This window comes from Brachyhypopomus gauderio, chromosome 15 (genome assembly GCF_052324685.1).
Source record: "Brachyhypopomus gauderio isolate BG-103 chromosome 15, BGAUD_0.2, whole genome shotgun sequence".
NCBI lineage: Eukaryota > Metazoa > Chordata > Actinopteri > Gymnotiformes > Hypopomidae > Brachyhypopomus > Brachyhypopomus gauderio.
In genome coordinates, this window is record NC_135225.1 from 12973026 (window position 1) to 12993185 (window position 20160).

Here is a 20160-nt window from a genome sequence, read left to right on the forward strand (position 1 = left end):
TCAAGCAAAACATTTCTCTCTCTCTCTCTCTCTCTCTCTCTCTCTCTCTCTCTATTTCTCTCTTCCTCTTTTTCTTCTCCTTTGAACCAATTTGTCCAACAGGCAATATAGTCATAGCCAGGCCGCCATTAGGAGCAGCGTGGTCCCCTGCTCTGCTAGCACCACTCCAGTGTGGAGCACCGTGCCCAACATGTTGACAGGGTGCACGGATGCTGTGATTGATGGTGAACTCTTGCCAAAGCCCACAGAAAGGCTGCACGCCGTCGCGATGTCCCAGCGACTGGGCCGCTTTTCCCCATGTGCTCGAGAAACACAGGCACCAAGCACCATGGAGCACTTTCCAACTTTGCTGTTTTAAATTAGGAACTTCAAGTATAATATTTTCCTTCTATCATTGCAGGACATCTGTTTGGTTGCTTGTGTGTGTATGCTGCAGGCTCGCGGTTGCTAAATGTTTTGCTGGACGAGGTTTGAATGGATGGGATTCAGCCTTACAGATTTTGGTTTACCAGGCTGGAATTAATGACTATTTTGAAGGCTTCAAAAAATCTTTTTGGTGTTAAGCCAATGGTTTAGTAAAAATTAAGAAGAAAGCTGGCAGATCAATGGAGTTTGTTTCCCTCTCAAATCCCTTTGCTTTATGTTTCATTTGAAGTATGAGAGGAGGGGGGGCTCATTCGCAGAAAATCAAAGAGCTGTCATTTATGTTTTAGTTTCTCGAGATCATACTATAGTTTAAGACTAACAGTAATTATCCAGATATGAACACATGAACATCACTTTTCTTTGACTGTTTGCCTCACGCAAATGCTGCCGGCATCAAATGTACCGTTGATGTAATTAAACTCTCATTAACTGGCATCAGGGTGTCCCTTGTATCAACAGCAAGCAACGCTTTTGCTGCATCAGGATTTCTTGACGCTGTTCACGTTCTCCGTGTGTAAAAACGAGGGTCTTGTGAAGAACGGAGAGGATACTTGTCCACCAAACTGCACTGAGGAAATCTCTCAGCGGTCCTGTATGTCATTCTGGGGCTTTCAGTTGAAATAAATGCAGTCTGTTAAATGGTGGTATGGTGCAGTTTTTCAGAAGACTGCATCTTCACGCTTGGCTCACAGAGTCACACTCCAGTCAAAGGGTTCCCTGGCACGCTTTGAGCTGCCTGCACAAACTACTAGAGAAGAGAACCAGCACTAGAGCAGTGAGCAGCTCGAGAAACCCAACTCTACTCTGTGTATACTTTGTGTGGCCCAGACCTAGTGCATTAGTGTGGCTTTTAGTGTTCCCAGTCACTCGCTCTCTCTTTCTGACACTGTGTCTCTCTTATACTCTTTCTTACTCTGTCACTCTCTCTCTTCCCCTCTCGGACTCTCTCTCTCTCGCTGGTTCCATCTGGTTCGCCTGGCTGGGCCCCTCAGAGGGCACAAAGGACGGATTACTGCAGCTGCCAGTCACGCTAAGACCCTCAGCCTCCCGCTCCCTCTCGGCAGACGTCGTCTCCCCCTCCACCACAAAAGGGACGTCATTACCACGGCACAAAGGAGCCCTCCTCCTGCACGCCGCCGTCGGGCACCCTCTCATCCTTCAAGAACACGCACTGTACGCTCGCCGGTCCCATGCTGGGGGAAGGGTGGGGCTGAGAAATATTCAGAAAAATATTCAGATTAAAGCAAGATGGCAGTAATCTGATTTGCGACGCCATCATCGTCGATGCCGAGTTGGCTCCCCGTAAACAAAAAAAAAAAAAGACCTGTGCTTTAACATGTGCTGGTGGGGGTGACCTGGGTAATGGAGTTCTCTGGAATATAAGCAAGTTCCATAAACCCTTTGTCTGATTAATTTACCCATGTCCTTCAAAGCAAAGCAAGGAAATGCAGAGCACTGTACAAGAAGCAGAGCAAATACCAGTTTTCTTTAAATAGTGTGTGAACACAAATGGTAGCACAGGATTGAACCGTGGCGCATTTTCATTTGATTCTATGCAATAAAATTAATTTTAGTACCATAGAATCAAAGTCCAAACTTTGCACTAAAATAAAACCCTCAAGGACTTTAAGGGATTTACTTTATATCAAATTGTGTTTAAGAAGAAATATTTGAATCAGTTTTCTGTTCTCAGAAGTGTCCTTCTGCAATTCTTTGCAATTCAGAGTTTATTTAATCCAAACTTTTGTTCTGAACTTTTCCTTATTTAAATTTATACACAATCAACTACAAGAACCTAAATTATAACTTTGTTATTCACAAATGGAGGGCCATTGTTATATAAATTAAACATTGTCTTTAACTATTTTAAATGTTGATTACATCGTCTAAAGAATATATCCTTTTTGCTATAATAATAGGCTCTTTGAAAGTATCCTTTTGTCTATGAAATAATAGTTTTTTATCTGAAATGAATTGAACGAAGGCAAAATTAATAAATAAATGTAAAGACAATACTAGTCTCTTTGCTGTTCACTTCTGACAAATCTCTGCGCAGAACACAGCGAGCAATGGTTAATCTCTGCAGACATTGCCAAAGCAGCGTGAATGTGTGTGCATGCAGTTGTGCTGGGGATTAATTTTGTCCACCTCTGGGATCCAGTCCAGCACCTCTCTGCGTTCCCCTCGAGAGCCCAGCGTATGAATGGATGCTGTCTGGAGAGAGTGAGCGAGGCCCTGTCCGCCAGCGCCATGGCCACAAGCGCCCGTGTTTGGGGAGGATGATGGGAAGTGGGAGAACTGTGCCAGGCTGCGTTGTGCCAGGCTGTGTTGGGCACCGCTGCGGAGGGGAGGGTCAGCGGGTGCAGGCCACACCGCACCCTCAGCTCGTCCGCCGCTGCGAGTGGTCTGTTGGATATTTGTTCCTCATTACTTGTACCTTGGCCTACATGTAGACAAAGTGAGACAGCATTTATTGGTGAAACGCTAATACCACCAAGACATGTCATTTAATGGCAAACTGCCTAACTGGAATCACACATTCGGAAGAGGTTCTCCATTGGTCTTTAACGCCAACATCTGAACTACATGCTCCACTCCTCCCCTGCTCTTTCTTCTCCTCCCCTCTCCTCCCATTCCATCAACTCTCCTCTGCTCCTCTCCCCTCTCCTCCTCCCTCCTCCCCTCTACTATATTCTCCTCTCCTCCCTTGTCTTCTCCCATCCTCCCCTCTCCTCCCCTCTCCTCCCCTCTCCCCCCTTTTCTCTCCTTTCATCTCTGGGACGACGGGCGACGGCTCCTCTCCGCTCTGTGGTTAGCGTACCCCTGGGAGGACACATCACAACCCCAACCACCACCAGTGAGGAATCAGATCCAATAAATATCCCTTCAGTGACGACATCCTCTCCTCCCTGTGTTTGATCAGGCATTCCTCTGCTGCCATTGGTTCTGATTAGCTTAAACTGTTTGAATCGTGACAAGTCCAGAGTGATCGCACATATGGCCCTTAAACCGTGTTGGCATGATTTCTCACTTTACTGGAGCGTAATGGGGGGAACTAGTGTTTCATAAACTTAGCAGGAATATGCTTCCACACAAATTAGGCTTCATCTCTTAGTATTACATCGGGAGTGGAATGTTGCCCATTGACAACCCTTTTTTGTCTAGAAGTTACAGTCTCTTTCTGGCAAACCTGTTAGGCTTGTTTTAGTGCTGTACAGGGACATTTGGCTAGTTTTCGGGATTAAGGATGGGTCGAGCTAAGGTGCAGAAGATCAATAAAGGAAATTGAGGTGGCTGGAATGTGCTGGACTGGAGTAGTAAAGGTCACAGAGAGCAAATATCTTCATTCACATCAGCTGCATATTTAGGACCACTATTTTTGACATGTTCTTTGGTGCACCACTACCTTAAAACTCATGCTGCTTGTGTGTGTGTGTGTGTGTGGGGGGGGGGAGGGGGGGGGGGGGGGGGGGTTCAGTCTGTCTTCTCCAGACATATCAAAGTCCCCGTGTTGACTAAACAGTCTAAAGATGAAGAAGTGGAGAAAGCCCATTGGGGTTGTCGTGTTTACTACTGTGCAGGAGAAATCACAGTGCACACATGGCATGTGGAGGCGTGTTGAGGAGGAGAAAGGGGAGACGTGGGATGAAGACTGGGTGATGAGGAGGAGACAGAGATGGAGGAAGTGATGAGACAGAGGTAGAAGCAGAGGCCTCTGGGAAACGGGACGTCTGCACGCGTGTAAACGCTGTAAACAAACTGGTGGGGAATCATGTCGTTTCCCCGCGGAAAAAGCTCAAACTGTTTACCCAGTGAAGCCCAAGACGAGTGGCGTCGCAACACGGACCACAGCAAATATTTACACTGCCATGCTCAGCTAACGCCGCACTGGGTGTATCGTCCAACCCCTCTGACTGCAACGTCTGTCCGTGCTTGAAGATGAAGTCCTTTAAAGTCTTTTAGTCATAAATAAGTGTAACCAAAAAGGCCGCTCAAACAGTAGCAAGGAAACACAACCGAGAGTCAACTTTTTAATCACTGTCGACATTTTGTACTGGATTCACACCACTTCTGTTTTACAGTTTGTAGCTATGATTGATTTTCATGTCATATATCGGTTCGTTTGGTCAAAAGGAATACAGATCTGCTAATTTAGTGGCATTTACAGTTTTTCTCGATTGTTTACACACATTGTCTGAAAGCATGCCTCATACTCTCAAAACTCTACACACAAATCAGAAAAACACACACACAATGGGCAAAACCCCTCAGTTCTCTTTCAAAATGAAACTTTACAGTCAGAACAATATTATATCTTCTCAAAATGGTATTTTGTTCTCAGATGACACACACAAACCATCATATGAATAGACATTTATAACAACTGGTTGAACACTGATGTGCTCAATGTAAAACACTATGATGAATGGAAAACACTTCTTCTCCATTCATCATAATGACTTAGGCCTTTTTTGTGCAGTGTTACACTTACTACAGACAGGAAATACATAAGTGCATTGTAAAATATTTTAGAATAGTGTTTTTATACTCAGAACACACATATACAGTAACAAATATATTTTATTTTTTCCCACAAAAGCAATGTACACAGTGTACATCCCACCCAACACAAAGTTGCACATACAGTGGTCTACATACACAACAACAGAAGAGTTTACTATATACAGTTACAATTACAGTAAAAAAAAACTATGTTGCATACAATGGCACGCTGGCCAATGATATTCCTTCCCCTCCTTCGTCCGTCTTTTTGTGAGGTTGAATCCAACCTCATCAATGAAGATGAATTGGTGCTCCACTGCATCTACCTCTAGCTCAAAGATTCTCTGAAACACACATGACAGTATCAGAAATAGACATGGAGGAGTCACTATTGTGAAGCACAATCATTATGATTACAATACTGAAATATGTATAATTTATACAGTGTTGAGGGGATACATCAGTTGTGAGATTGTATAGGGCTTACTTGCACATAGTTATATTTCAGTTCTTTGACTCTTTCTGAATTTCGTTCAAAAGGCATCCACAGATTATTTCTGCGCAAGACACGGTCCAGCGTTGATAATCTCACCCTATCAATATTTTGAAATATCTCGTTGTTTTCTATTATTTTTCTTTGTATTTTCCATAATGTTATGGCATTATTTTCTAGGACCATGTTCAGGATTTCAGTTTCCTATTCAGGAGACAAAAGACGTTTCCGTCCACCTCATGTTGGTAACCATTCAGTTCTGCAATACAAATAGTAAAATACTGTAAATACTGTGTAGGAACACAAAGTAGGAATACATTTCCCAAATACTTGAAACATACTTTATATTTACAGTCCTACAGAACAGTCCACAGGCAATACTGTACTCATTGAGTACTGTATTGATATGCAGTACTGCAGTTTCCTACTGAGAGTTGATTTCTTACCTGTTCTCATTACGGAAAGTCCGGATGATGGATGCTACAGTGTACCTACTCACATTTGGCTGTACTCTTTGCCCAGCCTTCCTCATTGTTAGACCATAGACCACATGGTCAACCAAAGTGGCTGGGATCTCATCAGAGATTACGGTCCTTGGCCTTCCTCATCCTCGTCCTCCTCCTCTTGCTCTCACTCCTCTGGCTCTCCCTCTGTTTCCGCTGTTGGCATCCATTGCTCCAAAACAGAAGAGCTCACCACCAACAGAAGAGCTTTTGCCATTTTATGCTAAAGCTCTGATTGCTGGTTGTACACATGTGTGACAGGTGTTTGCTGATATGATGAGTCAGTGTGCATAGTAGGACAATTAACTTTAGAATTTTGAATAACAGTGTGTTCCTTGTGAAAACAAGAGATTTTCTTCATGAAAATTATGCCAAATGCAGAAAATTGTGTGTAGTGTTTTGAAAAAAGTGTGTTTTAGAACTGCAATTTGAGTGTAAAGCAGGAATTGTGCTTGTAGTTTAGTAGAATTGGTTCAGGGGGTTGGTGCAATAGTTACATGTTGTGGTCATTGTGTCTCAATTACCAGCATTAGTGTGTTAACAATCGAGAAAAACTGTAAGTCTGATAAAAAGTCTGATGTGAGCAACCCTTCATGAATTCAGTGCTGAACCAATCAGAACACTGGATAAGAGACCACTATGCCTTCAGTCTGGCTGACTTATTTTTTTAGATTATTTAGTCACTAAATAATGTCATTACAGTTTTTTGCATTTGCTAAGACACAAAAAGTGGTCCTTATAGCACAATTTCTGAAACAACTAACCCATGTAGCCTATCTATTGACCGGGTGTGTCAAACCTTAAGCACATTCTCTGCCTTACGCTCATTTAGAAATGCTAAAACACACTTTTTGCAAAACTGGCCCGACTCCTGAGAAGACATCAAGTGTATATGAAGCAGCTACACAGGGCACCATTTCAGCGCAACTCTGACAGTGTGAAGGAACTGCACTATGAATATGTGCAAGTTTGCTCTGCTATCCTCTTACTTATACTTTACTCCAGTGTATTGTGCCACACAATGTTGAGTATGATATATGCCCATTTCATTCGGTCAAATACAGTACTGTAATACTGTAATGTTTGGTTTCAGAGAGTAATGGAGCTAGATGTTGCAGCAGTGGAACACAAGTTCCTTTATATTGATGAAGCTTCAACCTTGCCAAAACAAGACACAGAAGAAGAAACGTCATAGGACACCGTGCCATAGTCAGTGTCCCTGCAGCGTGGTGGGAACATCACAATGTTTGCAGTCATTTGCCACAATGGTGTTGTCCATCATCATGTTACTCTTGGTCCTTACAACACTGCTCACATCATCACCTTTCTCAACACACTACACAACAACTCATTCTACATCACCAGGGAGATGGACAAGAACAGACCAGGGACGTTGTCATCTGGGACAACGTAAGTTTCCACCGTGCTACACAAGTACGACATTGGTTCACCGAACATCCACAGTTTGATGTGCTTCACCTCCCACCATACTCACCTTTCCTCAACCCTATTGAGGAGTTTTTTTCGGCATGGAGGTGGAAAGTTTATGACTTTCCAACCCCACCATCACATACCACTTCTGCAGGTGATGGAGGAAGCTTGTGGGGACATTGATGAGGTTGCATGTCAGGGCTGAATACATCACTCCAGAAGATACTTCCCCCGCTGTCTTACCAAAGAGGACATCACCTGTGATGTTGATGAAATCTTGTGGCCAGACCCGAATACAAGACGAGATGCACCCTAAATTTGTCTGCTATTGTACAGTATTTTTGTCCTTTTTGTTTCCATGTGTACTGCTCAAGCAAAAAGTAAATAAACCTTGTTACTATTTTACTTCATGGTGTTGTTGTGAATGTGCATAAAAACCTCTGTATATGTGAACTATGGTATACTTTTGGAACAGACTATACACTGAACATTTAAAAAACACATGGTAGTAGTGTTTTCTATTTATCACATAAGTGTGTAGTCACATATAAGAAAGGCTAATCATCTGATATTTGTGTGTAGCGTTTAGATTCAAAAATATGGTTTTGGCAAGAGTGGCAAGAGTTTTGGTTGAAGTGTGTGCTTTTTCCAAAAGTGTGAGATGTTTTGCCTGTTGTGTGTGTAGCATTGGCTTCTGTGTGTTAAGTTTCGACAAAAGAGACACAGTTTCAGAAATTGTGTCTTAGCAACTGCAAAAAACTGTAATGTTCTGATTTTACAGTAACATTTACTTTTTCATATTTAAAGCTATTTCTCCTCCTATTAATTCAGAGGCACTTTTCATGAACAGTTCATGAAGAACCTCTATCTGAAAGGTCCTGTTTCTCTGGAACTTTACTACGATTTGGCCACTTTCTCATATTGTGAAACAGTGACTTACAGACTGTATTAGGGTTTTACAGAGTGTAGTGGGGTTTTACAGAGTGTAGTATGGTTTTACAGAGTGTAGTGGGGTTTTACAGAGTGTAGTATGGTTTTACAGAGTGTAGTGGGGTTTTACAGAGTGTAGTAGGGTTTTACAGATTGTAGTGGGGTTTTACAGAGTGTAGTAGGGTTTTACAGATTGTAGTGGGGTTTTCCAGAGTGTAGTAGGGTTTTACAGATTGTAGTGGGGTTTTACAGAGTGTAGTAGGGTTTTACAGAGTGTGGTGGGGTTTTCCAGAGTGTAGTAGGGTTTTACAGATTGTAGTGGGGTTTTACAGAGTGTAGTAGGGTTTTACAGAGTGTGGTGGGGTTTTACAGAGTGTAGTAGGGTTTTACAGAGTGTAGTAGGGTTTTACAGATTGTAGTGGGGTTTTACAGAGTGTAGTAGGGTTTTACAGAGTGTAGTGGGGTTTTACAGAGTGTAGTAGGGTTTTACAGAGTGTGGTAGGGTTTTCTTCCTAAGTGCTTGTTTTTCTGTTTAATCATGTCACTTGCCAGCAGGGAATTTCCAAAGTTTTCTATTGACATTTCAAAGTTGTTTGAATGAAGTCTTTCAAAGCGTCGCCGTGCTGAAGTGAAGTGGGGGCCCCGCTAATCCATGGCTGTTTGTCGCTGCGTGTCCGGGGAAGCCCTGTGTGCAGGCCACACTCGTGGGATTGGAGTAGAATCTAGTGTGATGCGGGGAAGTCCTTCAGAGCTTTTCAGCTTCACAGTCCAGAGCTTAGGAGTTGTTCAGCATACGCTGATCCATCACCCTCTCCGCTCTGCACCAAGGCCAGGGGAGTGCAGCTATGCCACACACACACACATACACACACACACACACACACACACACACACACACACACACATGCACACACACACACACACACACATTCTGATGAGGCATGTGTAACTGCAACTGACAAAAATGTCCAAGAAACATTGCGGTAATATATGTTTACATGCAACATATTGTCTACACATGCAAGCAACCAAACACACATACACACACACACACACACACACACACACACACACACACTGTAAACTGTGTGTGTTTACTGTTTGACCTCAATTGTGGTTGTGATGCGATATGGACACTAAGTCACTCAGCTCAGGGAACAAAGCTTGTTTGATGTTTGTATGTACATGCGCGCACACGTGTGTGCGTGTGTCTGTTTGCCTGAATGCGCACGCATTTCTTTGTGTGTATGTCTATGTGCGTGTTTTATTACAGACTAGACAGAGCCGGGTGACTCCCCCCCCCCCCCCCCCCCCCCCACCCCGCAGGTCAGGCATGACCTTTGACACTTTCCCAGCAGGCTGTGACGCAAACCCAGTGCATTCCCCAATATGATGGCGGGATGAAAGGAGGAGTGCACCAGTGAGGGCAGGTTGAGCATTTCCTCTCCGCGTGTGCACATGGCGCTGTCCCGCAGCGCTGCTCACCCCCCACCACCTCCCTCCACCCGCAAATACAAGTGTGCACCGCCACGCAGGGGCACGGCAAAGACGCCGGCTCTGTTATGAAGTCAGAGCACACAGTGTATGCGGAAATGTCAACAAAATCTCCCACTCCTTTCACGTCTGGCCTTTTGTAGGTCCGTGGGTTACTGTTTATGTGTCCTGTATTGTTTGACACCGCTGAAGGGGACTGGCAAACCTTTTGCATTTGATAATGCCAGAGGTGTGTCTAGGGAAGGACACACTGTGTAGGTTAGGGTCATACTATGCAGAAACAGGTGCATAGGTTTAAGAGAAACCCTCATAAGATCTTCATCATTTATAGTAACAGCTCACTTCAAAATGCAATTAAGAACTTTTAAGGTGAAGCTGCTGTATATCGGCCTCATTTCCCTTGTACATTTTAGGTTTTTAATTATTAATTATTTAATCATTATTAATTATTTTATTTTTTATTATTTATTGGGGGGAAACCAGTCACTTGTGTCCTGAATAGAAGCTAAACAAAAACACATCCCTGGCTTCATTCCTATTTTAGCATTTACACTAAAAGGACAAAATGTGTTTTGGCTTTATAGTCTGTGTACCACAATACGCTTCATTCATGGAAACAGGTTTAAAACTTTTATGAGGGTCTATTTTTGGGTTTTTTTTTACTTAAGAAGATGCTATTTTGCAGAATGCACTGCACTTAATTCAGTTGTTGAATGCTATTTTATTAACACAAGTCCATGTATCCTGGAACCCAAACCATAAAGAACATTACTTCATTTCTATAGCCCTCTGACGAATGGCAGACTGAATAAATAATCAATGTAAATAACGCATAGTTTGCACTAACATTGTTTATTTACTAATGAACCCAGCTTGGTATTAATGTTTCATAACATATTAATTGGACTGGCCTTGATTCGTGGCCTTAACAGATGTTTCTCTCTCGTAACACAGCATAGCATCTTTTGAAGACAGCATATAGTGACATGGGGGCTTGTGTGAGAAGCGTTTCCCTACTATGCCTGGGGTCTGTAAACCAAGTGGGGACTGTATGGGAGTTCAGCCCAGAGACCAGGGGACATCTCCACCACACTGGTCCTGCCAAATACCCATAACATGTAGTGATGTGGCATCTCGTTCCTTCAAACCAGCTCCACATCCAGATGTTTTTACAGAACGTTTAAGGTGGATGGATTCACAACAAGTCTGGCTGGAGTTCATAGGTCAATGCCTTATTCCTACCACCGTTCATACGTCAGAGCACTGTCCATTGGAAAAGGGGAGAACAGGACAGACAAGGACAGAGGTTATTGGGCTTTTACTGTTTTTTTAATATGGGTGTGTGTGTGTGTGTGTGTGTGTGTGTGTGTGTGTGTGTGTGTGTGTGTGTGTGTGTGTGTGTGTGTGCGCGTGTGTGTCCCTGTAAGCAAAGTCTATCAGTGGTACATATATACATGTACTCTTTGTTCAAAAATCATCTTCCCCCTAAATCTTGATGCCTAGCCTAACAAATTTCCCCTGATGGGACAGCCCCCTCTAACCCCCATCCAGCATATGATTTTATTTTAATAACAGTGTGTCTACTCCTGCTGCCAGCAACGCAGTAAATCACCAGATCACAGGGCAGGCGCAGAGCTGTGCACCACTCTTAACCATCCCCCCAAGACACTTTCCTCTCCTCACAACCTCACCTGGGTTCCCACCAGTCAAAAAGGAGCAAAGACCTTCACTCAACGTGCTCCTCCCCTCACGCCCCCTTCTTCCTCACAGTTTTTTTTATTCTTACTGCTGATAAATGACTCCTTTGCCCTCCCCCCGCTCCAAAAAAATGTTTTTAATTGCACGCTCTTTTCATCGTAATGTTCCGTTCGTTTCCTGCCGTTTATGCGGCGGTGTCTGTACGCGGTAGGGCTGTAATTTCTATATCCAGGGGAGGTGTGGAGGCGGCAGCAGGTGGACGGGCCGTTCGCCGTCACGCCAGCTGTGAGCCGGAGAGACGAGCAACACAGACCCCATCACCGTTTAACACAAATCACCGGGAATCCTGTCTCTGCATCACCGAGCATTTCACATACCGATAAACCCATAAGCAGGTATCAACACCCCCGCAGGTTTTGCGTTGATTTTATTGGATTATACACTAAATACGTTGCATTATAGAGGTCGTTAACAAGCTCACAAGATCTCATTAGACTTTAGTCTCTGCATTATCGTATTAAAATATTTTGTTCTGAAGTTTAAACAAAATAGTAAAACATTTTCCATGAAAATGCCCCTTACTATTATTTTATTATTATTATTTAAATCAGACTGCGGCAGGTTTAAATTCCCATTTTAATCGATAACCCAATAAGCACCATTGCAGGAGCGTTATTTGTCAGGCAAAGTGAGAGGCCAGCACTGCCCGTCACTGTAGGAGACACAGATCAGCGTTTAAATCTGCTGCGATTAATTATGCTATGTGTTATGGATATATTCCTGCTTCTCCAAGGTTAGATAACATTCAGTATGCAGTAGCGGAATGTGAGAGACAACTAAATTGCTAAATTCAGGTCAGAGCACAGCAAGAAAGCTTCGCTTTCATGTTTCAGAGGGTCATTCTTGCAAATTGATTAAGATGAAGTGCAAATGCTGTCTTAAAAATAAATATATACACATATAATTGTATCTAATTTATATATAAATATATAATTTTGTATAATATTTTTACTTCATCATTTCACTTACATATGAGCATCATCTCATTTATTATTTGTAATTAATAAGGTTTGTAAACCTAAAAATGAATGTATTTATTTTGTAAAATATATTTTTTAATGTGCAATGACAAATCTCTCTCTCTCTCTCTCTCTCTCTGTGTGTGTGTGTGTGTGTGTGTGTGTGTGTGTGTGTGGATATGAAAGTGCTTACAATATGCAATAAGGGATATTCTCAATATTACCTTCCAAACGCCCTGTATCTGAATCCGTTCGAAGTATTTTTTGTTTGTTTTGGGAAAACTGTTCTTGAAAGAACACTGAAGCCTCAGTAAATGTCTGTCCGGTACTTTAATTTTTTTTTTTTAATTTTTGCAAAATGTAAAATTATGCATTTGTTGTCTACAGCAGAGAAATGACAGGATTTTCTTGATATTTCATATGCTTACAAATTGATACCATAGATTTTTTTATTATCGAAAATAAATAGTAGCGAATAATTATAATGACCTTTACATATTTTTATTTGTACTGTTTGCATTACTAGTATTCGTAAGCTATAAAAATGTGTAATAGTCCGAAAGAACTCTTAGAGAGTACATAATGTGCTATGCATGAACTTAACTTTTAACTACAATGTTTGATTGTTTTCCAAGGTGTGTGTGTGTGTGTGTGTGTGTGTGTGTGTGTTTGCGGGGGGGGGGGGGGGGGGGGGTGATCGGTTTTCCGCTACACTCTGGAATGCGTCCAGTCCCGGCTCTTCTGAATCCACATTCGCATCCAAATTCTAAGCCTTTGATCTTTTTCTCTGTCTCCTTACCCGGAAGAGAACCCTTGCTCTCCCTCTCAGCTGGGATGAACGCACACGTGGAAATGTTGGCCCGTCTCCATCCTCATACCAAATTTAGTCATACAAAGGCGAAGGAGCGCGAGGGGGGAAACCGGGGATGAAAGAGCCAGCCGCCAGAAGATCAAAGGGAGCCGCGACTCCGCCCGCTAACCCCACCTCCGTGCTTTATAAAGATCTGCCTCATAGCCCAAAGTTATTCTCACGCAATCTCTCCGCAGCTAGCCGCTGAAACACTCCCTCATGTTTTTCTTCCCTACTTAGTTTGCTTGCTCGATACGTTTCCGATTTGATCTAGACCGAGAATTTATTTGCTTTTGTTTCAGGCTCTTGGACATTAATTAAATGCGTGGCAATTTTTTTTGGCTGGGTGGTTTTAACCTAAACATCCTTTTCCCGATTTCCTACACCATGTGGCATAACCTCCATCAACGTTTCAGGGGAAACGAACGAATCTAATGATTTGCATAACGGAGATTACCTGCGTTTTACCAACAGTCGTTCACAACTCGCTGTGAACTCGCTGTTTAAAACAAACTAACCAATACAGGCCTTAGTTTTGTCTTTGTTTCACTTAAGTGTCACTTCAGTTCGCACCAGTTACTACACTTGCAATAAAAGCAAGATACCGATACAGATACGACCTCTTCTAAATTGTATTATCTGATTCGCTCAGCACTAATTATTTTAGATTTCCTCGTACAAAAATATTAATAATAATAACAGCAACAATCGATTGGGTTAATTTAGGTTGAATAAAGACTTTCATATTTATATACCGATGACATCTGGCTATATGTTTAAATGTTAGAAGTTTTCTACGCACAGCTCATTAAAGCTACACTATTTTTGGTGGGTAAGACAAAAGACCCAGTTAACCCAGACCGACTCATGTTCTGCTCGTTGTGCACGCGCGTAAGCTCCACCTATGGACCAACTCATTTGTGCGGCGGGATCAGTCCAACAACTCAAGCAAGCATTTCGTTTCTTTTGCCAGTGCCTAAACAATGAGCACATTTTAGTGTCGTATAGACCAACATCCGCGTCTCTAAGTCCTCTGTCGCAGTGTACTTCTTTGGCATCAAGAGGATAACCGTTGAAGGAAAAATAAGACCATAAAAAGACCAGAGAAAGTCCAAAGAAATGAGACCATAATCTTTATTCTGAAACTCGAGGTAGTCCAAACAAGGAATTGCTTCATAAATATTCCTTTAGACTGAGAAAGTTATTGATATCTGACGTTCCTACATCTATACGCTATGATTGTCTACTGCTTTTTGTGAAGAATTCCCTTTTCAAAAGCGGTTTACTGTTTATTGTTAGGAATTCTGGTATTTTAGAAGCTGAACTCCAAAATAACTCGAGGTCTCGTGACAGCGCGTAGACATTTTATTGCAGCATCCACTTGGCAGAGTTGTTCTGAGATTCTAAACTTCAACTTTCCTCTTTCCATCAGGGGTAAACTAGCGTGTATCGGTGTATAGACCTCAACACCGATACCCCACCGCCTCTCACTCTTTCTCCTGTCTTCCCATTTGCTGCGAAAGATGTATTACCCCCCCCCCCCCCCCCCCCCCCACACACACACACACACACACACACACCTCCTCCCTCCAAGGAGTGTCAATCGGTGCGGTGTCAATCACAGCGGCGGCTCGCCTTTCATCTCTATCCTCCCAGTGAATGAAACGGAGGGGGGGGGGGGCGGTTACACCACACACACACACACACTACACACACACTACCGCTACATATCTCGCCGAGCGCTGCTCCGGCTTGGAACTCAGTTCAGGGCGCTTCCGCGACGGTATCTCTCTTTTTGATGGTCTATATCGCTTGAAATCAAAAAGCTCACTTAACGTTTCACGGATATGTTCTAGAAGTGAACCAGAAGTAAGAACTTGTTGTTTTGAACGGGCACTGACCATCTCGGGCTGCCATCCGTGTCAAACGCGCTTCAGCCTATTTTTTTTTTGCCGATTTCTCTGAAGTGTTTAAAAGCCGTTTTGCCAAGAGGACAATTTTACACAAACACACAAAAGGAAATACACGAAAGTCACCGGGTTTTTCGTCCTGACGTCGTTAACCGCACGTCGGAGTTGCCAGGGGAGTGAGCGTGTGAAGTTTTACTGAACTCTTTTAGAAGAGCCAAGCTGAAGATACCGCGCTAGAAACGTGCTTGAACATCCACATTTAAACGTCTGCGTCTTAATATTTCACCTTGGATTCGAGGTCATTATTGTATATTAATCTGAAGTAACGCAAAGAAGCTTCTCCTGTAGCTCGAGTCAAAACACAAACATCGCGTTCACACGCTGCTCGTTCACGTTACGCGTTAGTCACAGCTCGCCGGTTCCGGGAAGTTCTTCAGTCTCATTTTTGGGATTTGAACTTGCTCCATTTGAGTGGCGAGGGAACTAAGAACAAAATGCCACAGTTAGCGGGTGGAGGTGGCGGCGGAGATCCGGAGCTTTGTGCTACAGACGAGATGATCCCATTCAAAGACGAGGGAGACCCGCAAAAGGAGCAAATATTCGCAGAAATTAGTCACTCAGAGGAGGAAGGAGACTTGGCGGAAATCAAGTCGTCTTTGGTCAACGAGACAGAAATTAGTCCAAACGGCACCAGCCACAGCCACGATGTGAGTAGCTTCATCACTATGTGCTTGATTGGAGACAGGAGCCAGATTTAGGAAATTGTTATATAATATATAGTATTAGAATACTAGTGGCTATGTATATTATATACATAGCCACTAGTATTCTAATTAAAACATTATTGTAACAATAATAACATCAACAATAATAATTATTATTATATTGCTTAACAACTACAACATTTCAGTGATGTCTTTAAAATTGACTTCTAATAAACACAATTAGTATTTTTCTTTTTGTTTGGTATTAGAGAAATCGAAACATTTTACAGTTTTCCTTTTTACAGTTTTCCACATTTTTACACAATAAAAGAGTTCTGAATAAAACAGTTCATCAGGACTTTATCAAGTATTAATCTCTTCTTCAGTGTTTTGAATCTGCTTAAAACACCTTAATTGTTATAAATGAAATCAGGATGAAACAAATAAACTATGCTGTATAAAATGTGCTAAAATTAATAATTATAGCAATGCATAATCCATAATCCATAAATCCTTTGATTATAATGAAAAAGCAATAATACCTGTAATTTACAAAACAGCAGAGTATCTCTTTCTTGAAAATATTATAATTATTACTTGCACAGCCACTGGGTTTCTGATCATAGCCATGCCTTTATTGTTTATTGGTTTGGTTTAAATCACCCTCTTTAATAAGTAATTTATCTCATTAACCTTTAAATATGTTTCACAAACACAGTGTCATTTTCTTATTCGCCTCATCATTTACTGATTTTCCTTTCATTTTATTCTGGACATTATTCAAATGATGCATTTATGAAAATTTTCCATCATGCAAAATATGTGTGAGATACTTTCAGAAGACAACCCCTTTGATTAAGACTACACGGCAACATTAAAAGCACCAATGTCAATATGATTATTTGCTTGGCTACAAAACACAGATGCTCTTAATTGTAGCACACACTCAAAATCCTTTCGCATGAATTTAAATGCAGAATGTAGATGTTGCGGCCAATGTTTGGAGCCGTGCGTTATTAGCCGATGTTAATGAAATGCCATACCTTCCGGCATAGACTGTATTCTGGGTTATGCAGTGACACAGAGAAGAATCAAATGATTGGGGAAATGTTAACTGAGAACCCACTGCAGCTCCCAGACTCTGCTGGAAGCTTCCCTAAGGGAGCTGAACTTCACATCCAGTGTAGTCTACTCCGTCAGTTTTACCATGCTTACAGAGAGTGCCTGGATATACTTACACTTGCTTCTGTTTATTTATGGATTTTGTCTGTTCATACACTTTTTATTTGTTTCTGGTCAAACAAATACAAATGAACAAATATGAGGTACAAGGGACAGATTTGAACTGTTTTGGATCAGAGATCCCGAAGCACTGTACATTAATTAGGAATATGATAATAATAAACTATGATAATAATAAACACCTTTCCAAATGAAAAAAAACATAGAAGTCCTTTGGAAAGGGGAGGGAGGTCTGAAGACAACCCTCAAACATCCCTCTACTCCTTCCTCTCTCTCTCCCTCTCTTCCTCTCCTCCTCTCTCTCCTCCTCTTTCCATGGTTTCTCTGATATCTTCAGCATGAACTGAAATGATTGTGCCTCCTGTATTTTCAACCTTTTTTTAACAGGCAGCTAGACAGTCCCAAATACCCCCAGACTCCTACCATGAAAAACACAGAGATCATCCGGACGATGGTGAGTGATGTCTCCTCAGAGTCTTCACGTCACACAATTTACCCGTTACTCTTAATAAATCTGTTTTTAGTTTTAATGCTCTGCAGAGCTCTGGGAGATGAAATGTGCCACTGTAGGCCTCAAGAATCATTGGTTACCCTAAAATAAATATTCATAAGAGAGGGTGTGTCGGGAATGCCCTATTTAACTAATTTAATCTTATATTTAGAAACAGAGAATATGGCATCAAATTGAGTGACTGTGTGCTTATTTAGTAGTAAATTGTGCATTGAATAAAAAAAAAAAGATATAATTACCAATTGTAAATATACACATTTTACAAGCCCAGTTCTGCACTGAGTGTCTTATCCAGTCATGGGAGCAGCGGGCAGGCGGGCGGCTGTAGGGTGGTCTCTCCACCTCCTGCTCTCACTCTCGCTCCCATGCTGACCTCAAACACACACACACGCACACACACACAAACACACACCAGCGCTAGTCTCAGGGACGAGTGTTGTGGCAGAGTTAGTCTGATCTTCAGTGTCTGACGGCGGTGTGGTGTGCCTTTCAATGGAAGGACTTGTGGTCTTTTTTGTTCTCTGGTTGTTGTGAATAGCAGACCCACACTCTCACACACTCTCTCAGTCAGTTACGGTCACTCCCCCCATCTCCCCTACTGAGGGAAATGGGTGTGTGTGTATCTTTCTGTCTACTAGAAACAATCTCCCTACCCCCCACCCTGACAAACACACTTTCTTTCTCTTGTTCACTGAAACAAACGCACACACTTCGAGGAGCTCAGTTAACAGTTGGGGGTCTCCTGTGTTTTGATACTGTGTGGGTGTGGGAGAGTGTGTTAATTGTTGCTAATTAGCACAGAGGGGCTCCATTGTCCTCCCGATAAACAGGGCAGGGCCCCGGAGGCATGAGGACAACGTAAGGACATTCGATGGCACAGTCTAGTGATCCCTAGTGATAAATAATTACACTGTGGAGTAACCAGATCAGATGTGGGTCTCGGTTCCTCCGTGTATTCCCTCCGGTCTGGAATATGTGTCTGAGTGTTGTCTCACCTCGCCATGTCATCACTGTCCAAACATGCGACAAGTTCCTGTGTCCTGTTCTCTCAGTGTGGACCTTCTTCCTCCACTGAACAAGTTCAAGAACTCTCCTTCTGTTTCTCCCTGCAGCCAAACTTCAGGAGCTGTACAGTAAAGGCCACCCTTACTCGGGTTATCCCAGTTATATCATGATGAGCAACATGAACGAGCCCTACATGAACAACGGCTCGCTCTCGCCTCCCATGCCCAGAACGGTGAGTGCTGCCTGGGACTCTTCACTGCTCTCTCCCCCTGTGTCATGGTGCTGGTGCACCATGCATCACACACACACACACACACACACACACACACACACACACACACACACACACACACACACACACACACACACACACACACACACACACACACACTATAACTACCCCTCTTATGTTTGGTGTTCTGTGTATTTCGCTATGAATATTCCTTGAGCTTTTCCAAGACTGCTTTGGGCCTGAGGTTTGTAGTTGCTTCAGTGTGACGTGTGTATGTCTCGTGTTGTGACCTGTATCTTGGTAACCATGCAGTGATAGGTGTGGGTGTGGGGGGGTGAATTCTTGTCATACCACGTAAGCTTCCAGCGTGGTGTGTATGCCATTGCCTGATATTTTTGCGGGCCTGAAATTGGTTACTGCTGTTGCGAATGTCAAAAATGGTGAAATTTCCTTTATATCAAAACAGTCGTACAGTTCAGAAAGCAGCAGTGTCTTTAATTATTATGGATTCCCATAATGCTCTGTCATACAACAGACCATCACATGGCGAACGCACCTTCCCCTTGATCTGTCTGGGGCCAGCCTCCTTCTGTCTGCCACTTCTAAAAAATATGTGATGCAGGCAGATCATAAAAATGAGGGAGGGAGAGAGAGAGAGAAAGAGAGAGAGAGAGAGAAGGAGAAAATGGGAGCAGGAAGGAGCGTGAGGCAGGACACGCTAGCAGCTGTCCACTTTAATCCTGTTTGGAGGGTTTTGTGTGGTGAAGGCCCCCTGTCTGCCAGCGGCGCTGTAATGGGGACATTCAGCCACTGTAGGCTACACAGGAGCCCACAGCCAGCTCATCTCTGCCATTGTTCAGAGCGTTTTAGCATATGGGTCTGTGTGTGTGTGTGTGTGTGTGTGTGTGTGTGTTGATACTGAAGAGTAAAGTGTTGCTCTCTTTTTGATGAGATGCTGGGATGCATCATGAACTTAAGCATTTAGCATTTATCTATTCTCAGCACTGAGAGCACGCGCAGCACCATGTCCTGTGTGTTTGGTCTTGAAAACATTGTTGTTCTTTGTGCGCAAGGATTGTTTTTAAGATGTGGCGTGGAAAGAAAGGATGACAATAAAATATCTCTGCTTCCATCATACAGCCAGTGTGTCTTTGGATACAGAGAGAGTTCTTTGGTTTTGGCATCTATTTACATTGCTGTGCTATCACC

General features: G+C 42.7%; 1 protein-coding gene across 5 annotated transcripts in view; it reads left to right on the forward strand.

Annotated features, from left to right (window-relative positions):
• Positions 1–15040: 15040 nt before the first annotated feature.
• The window catches only part of lef1 (lymphoid enhancer-binding factor 1), a 38823-nt gene continuing 33703 nt past the window's right edge, over positions 15041–20160 (forward strand). For 2 of the 5 annotated variants that reach the window (XM_076974655.1, XM_076974656.1), the window contains exons 1-3: positions 15047–15964; positions 17591–17657; positions 18827–18951. In XM_076974655.1, coding sequence (XP_076830770.1) covers positions 15752–15964; positions 17591–17657; positions 18827–18951 — 405 coding nt within the window. In that variant the 5' untranslated portion in view covers positions 15047–15751. Of the gene's footprint in view, positions 15965–17590; positions 17658–18826; positions 18952–20160 lie in introns of all 5 variants that reach the window. The other 3 variants (XR_013121304.1, XM_076974657.1, XM_076974654.1) reach the window with 3 other exon arrangements.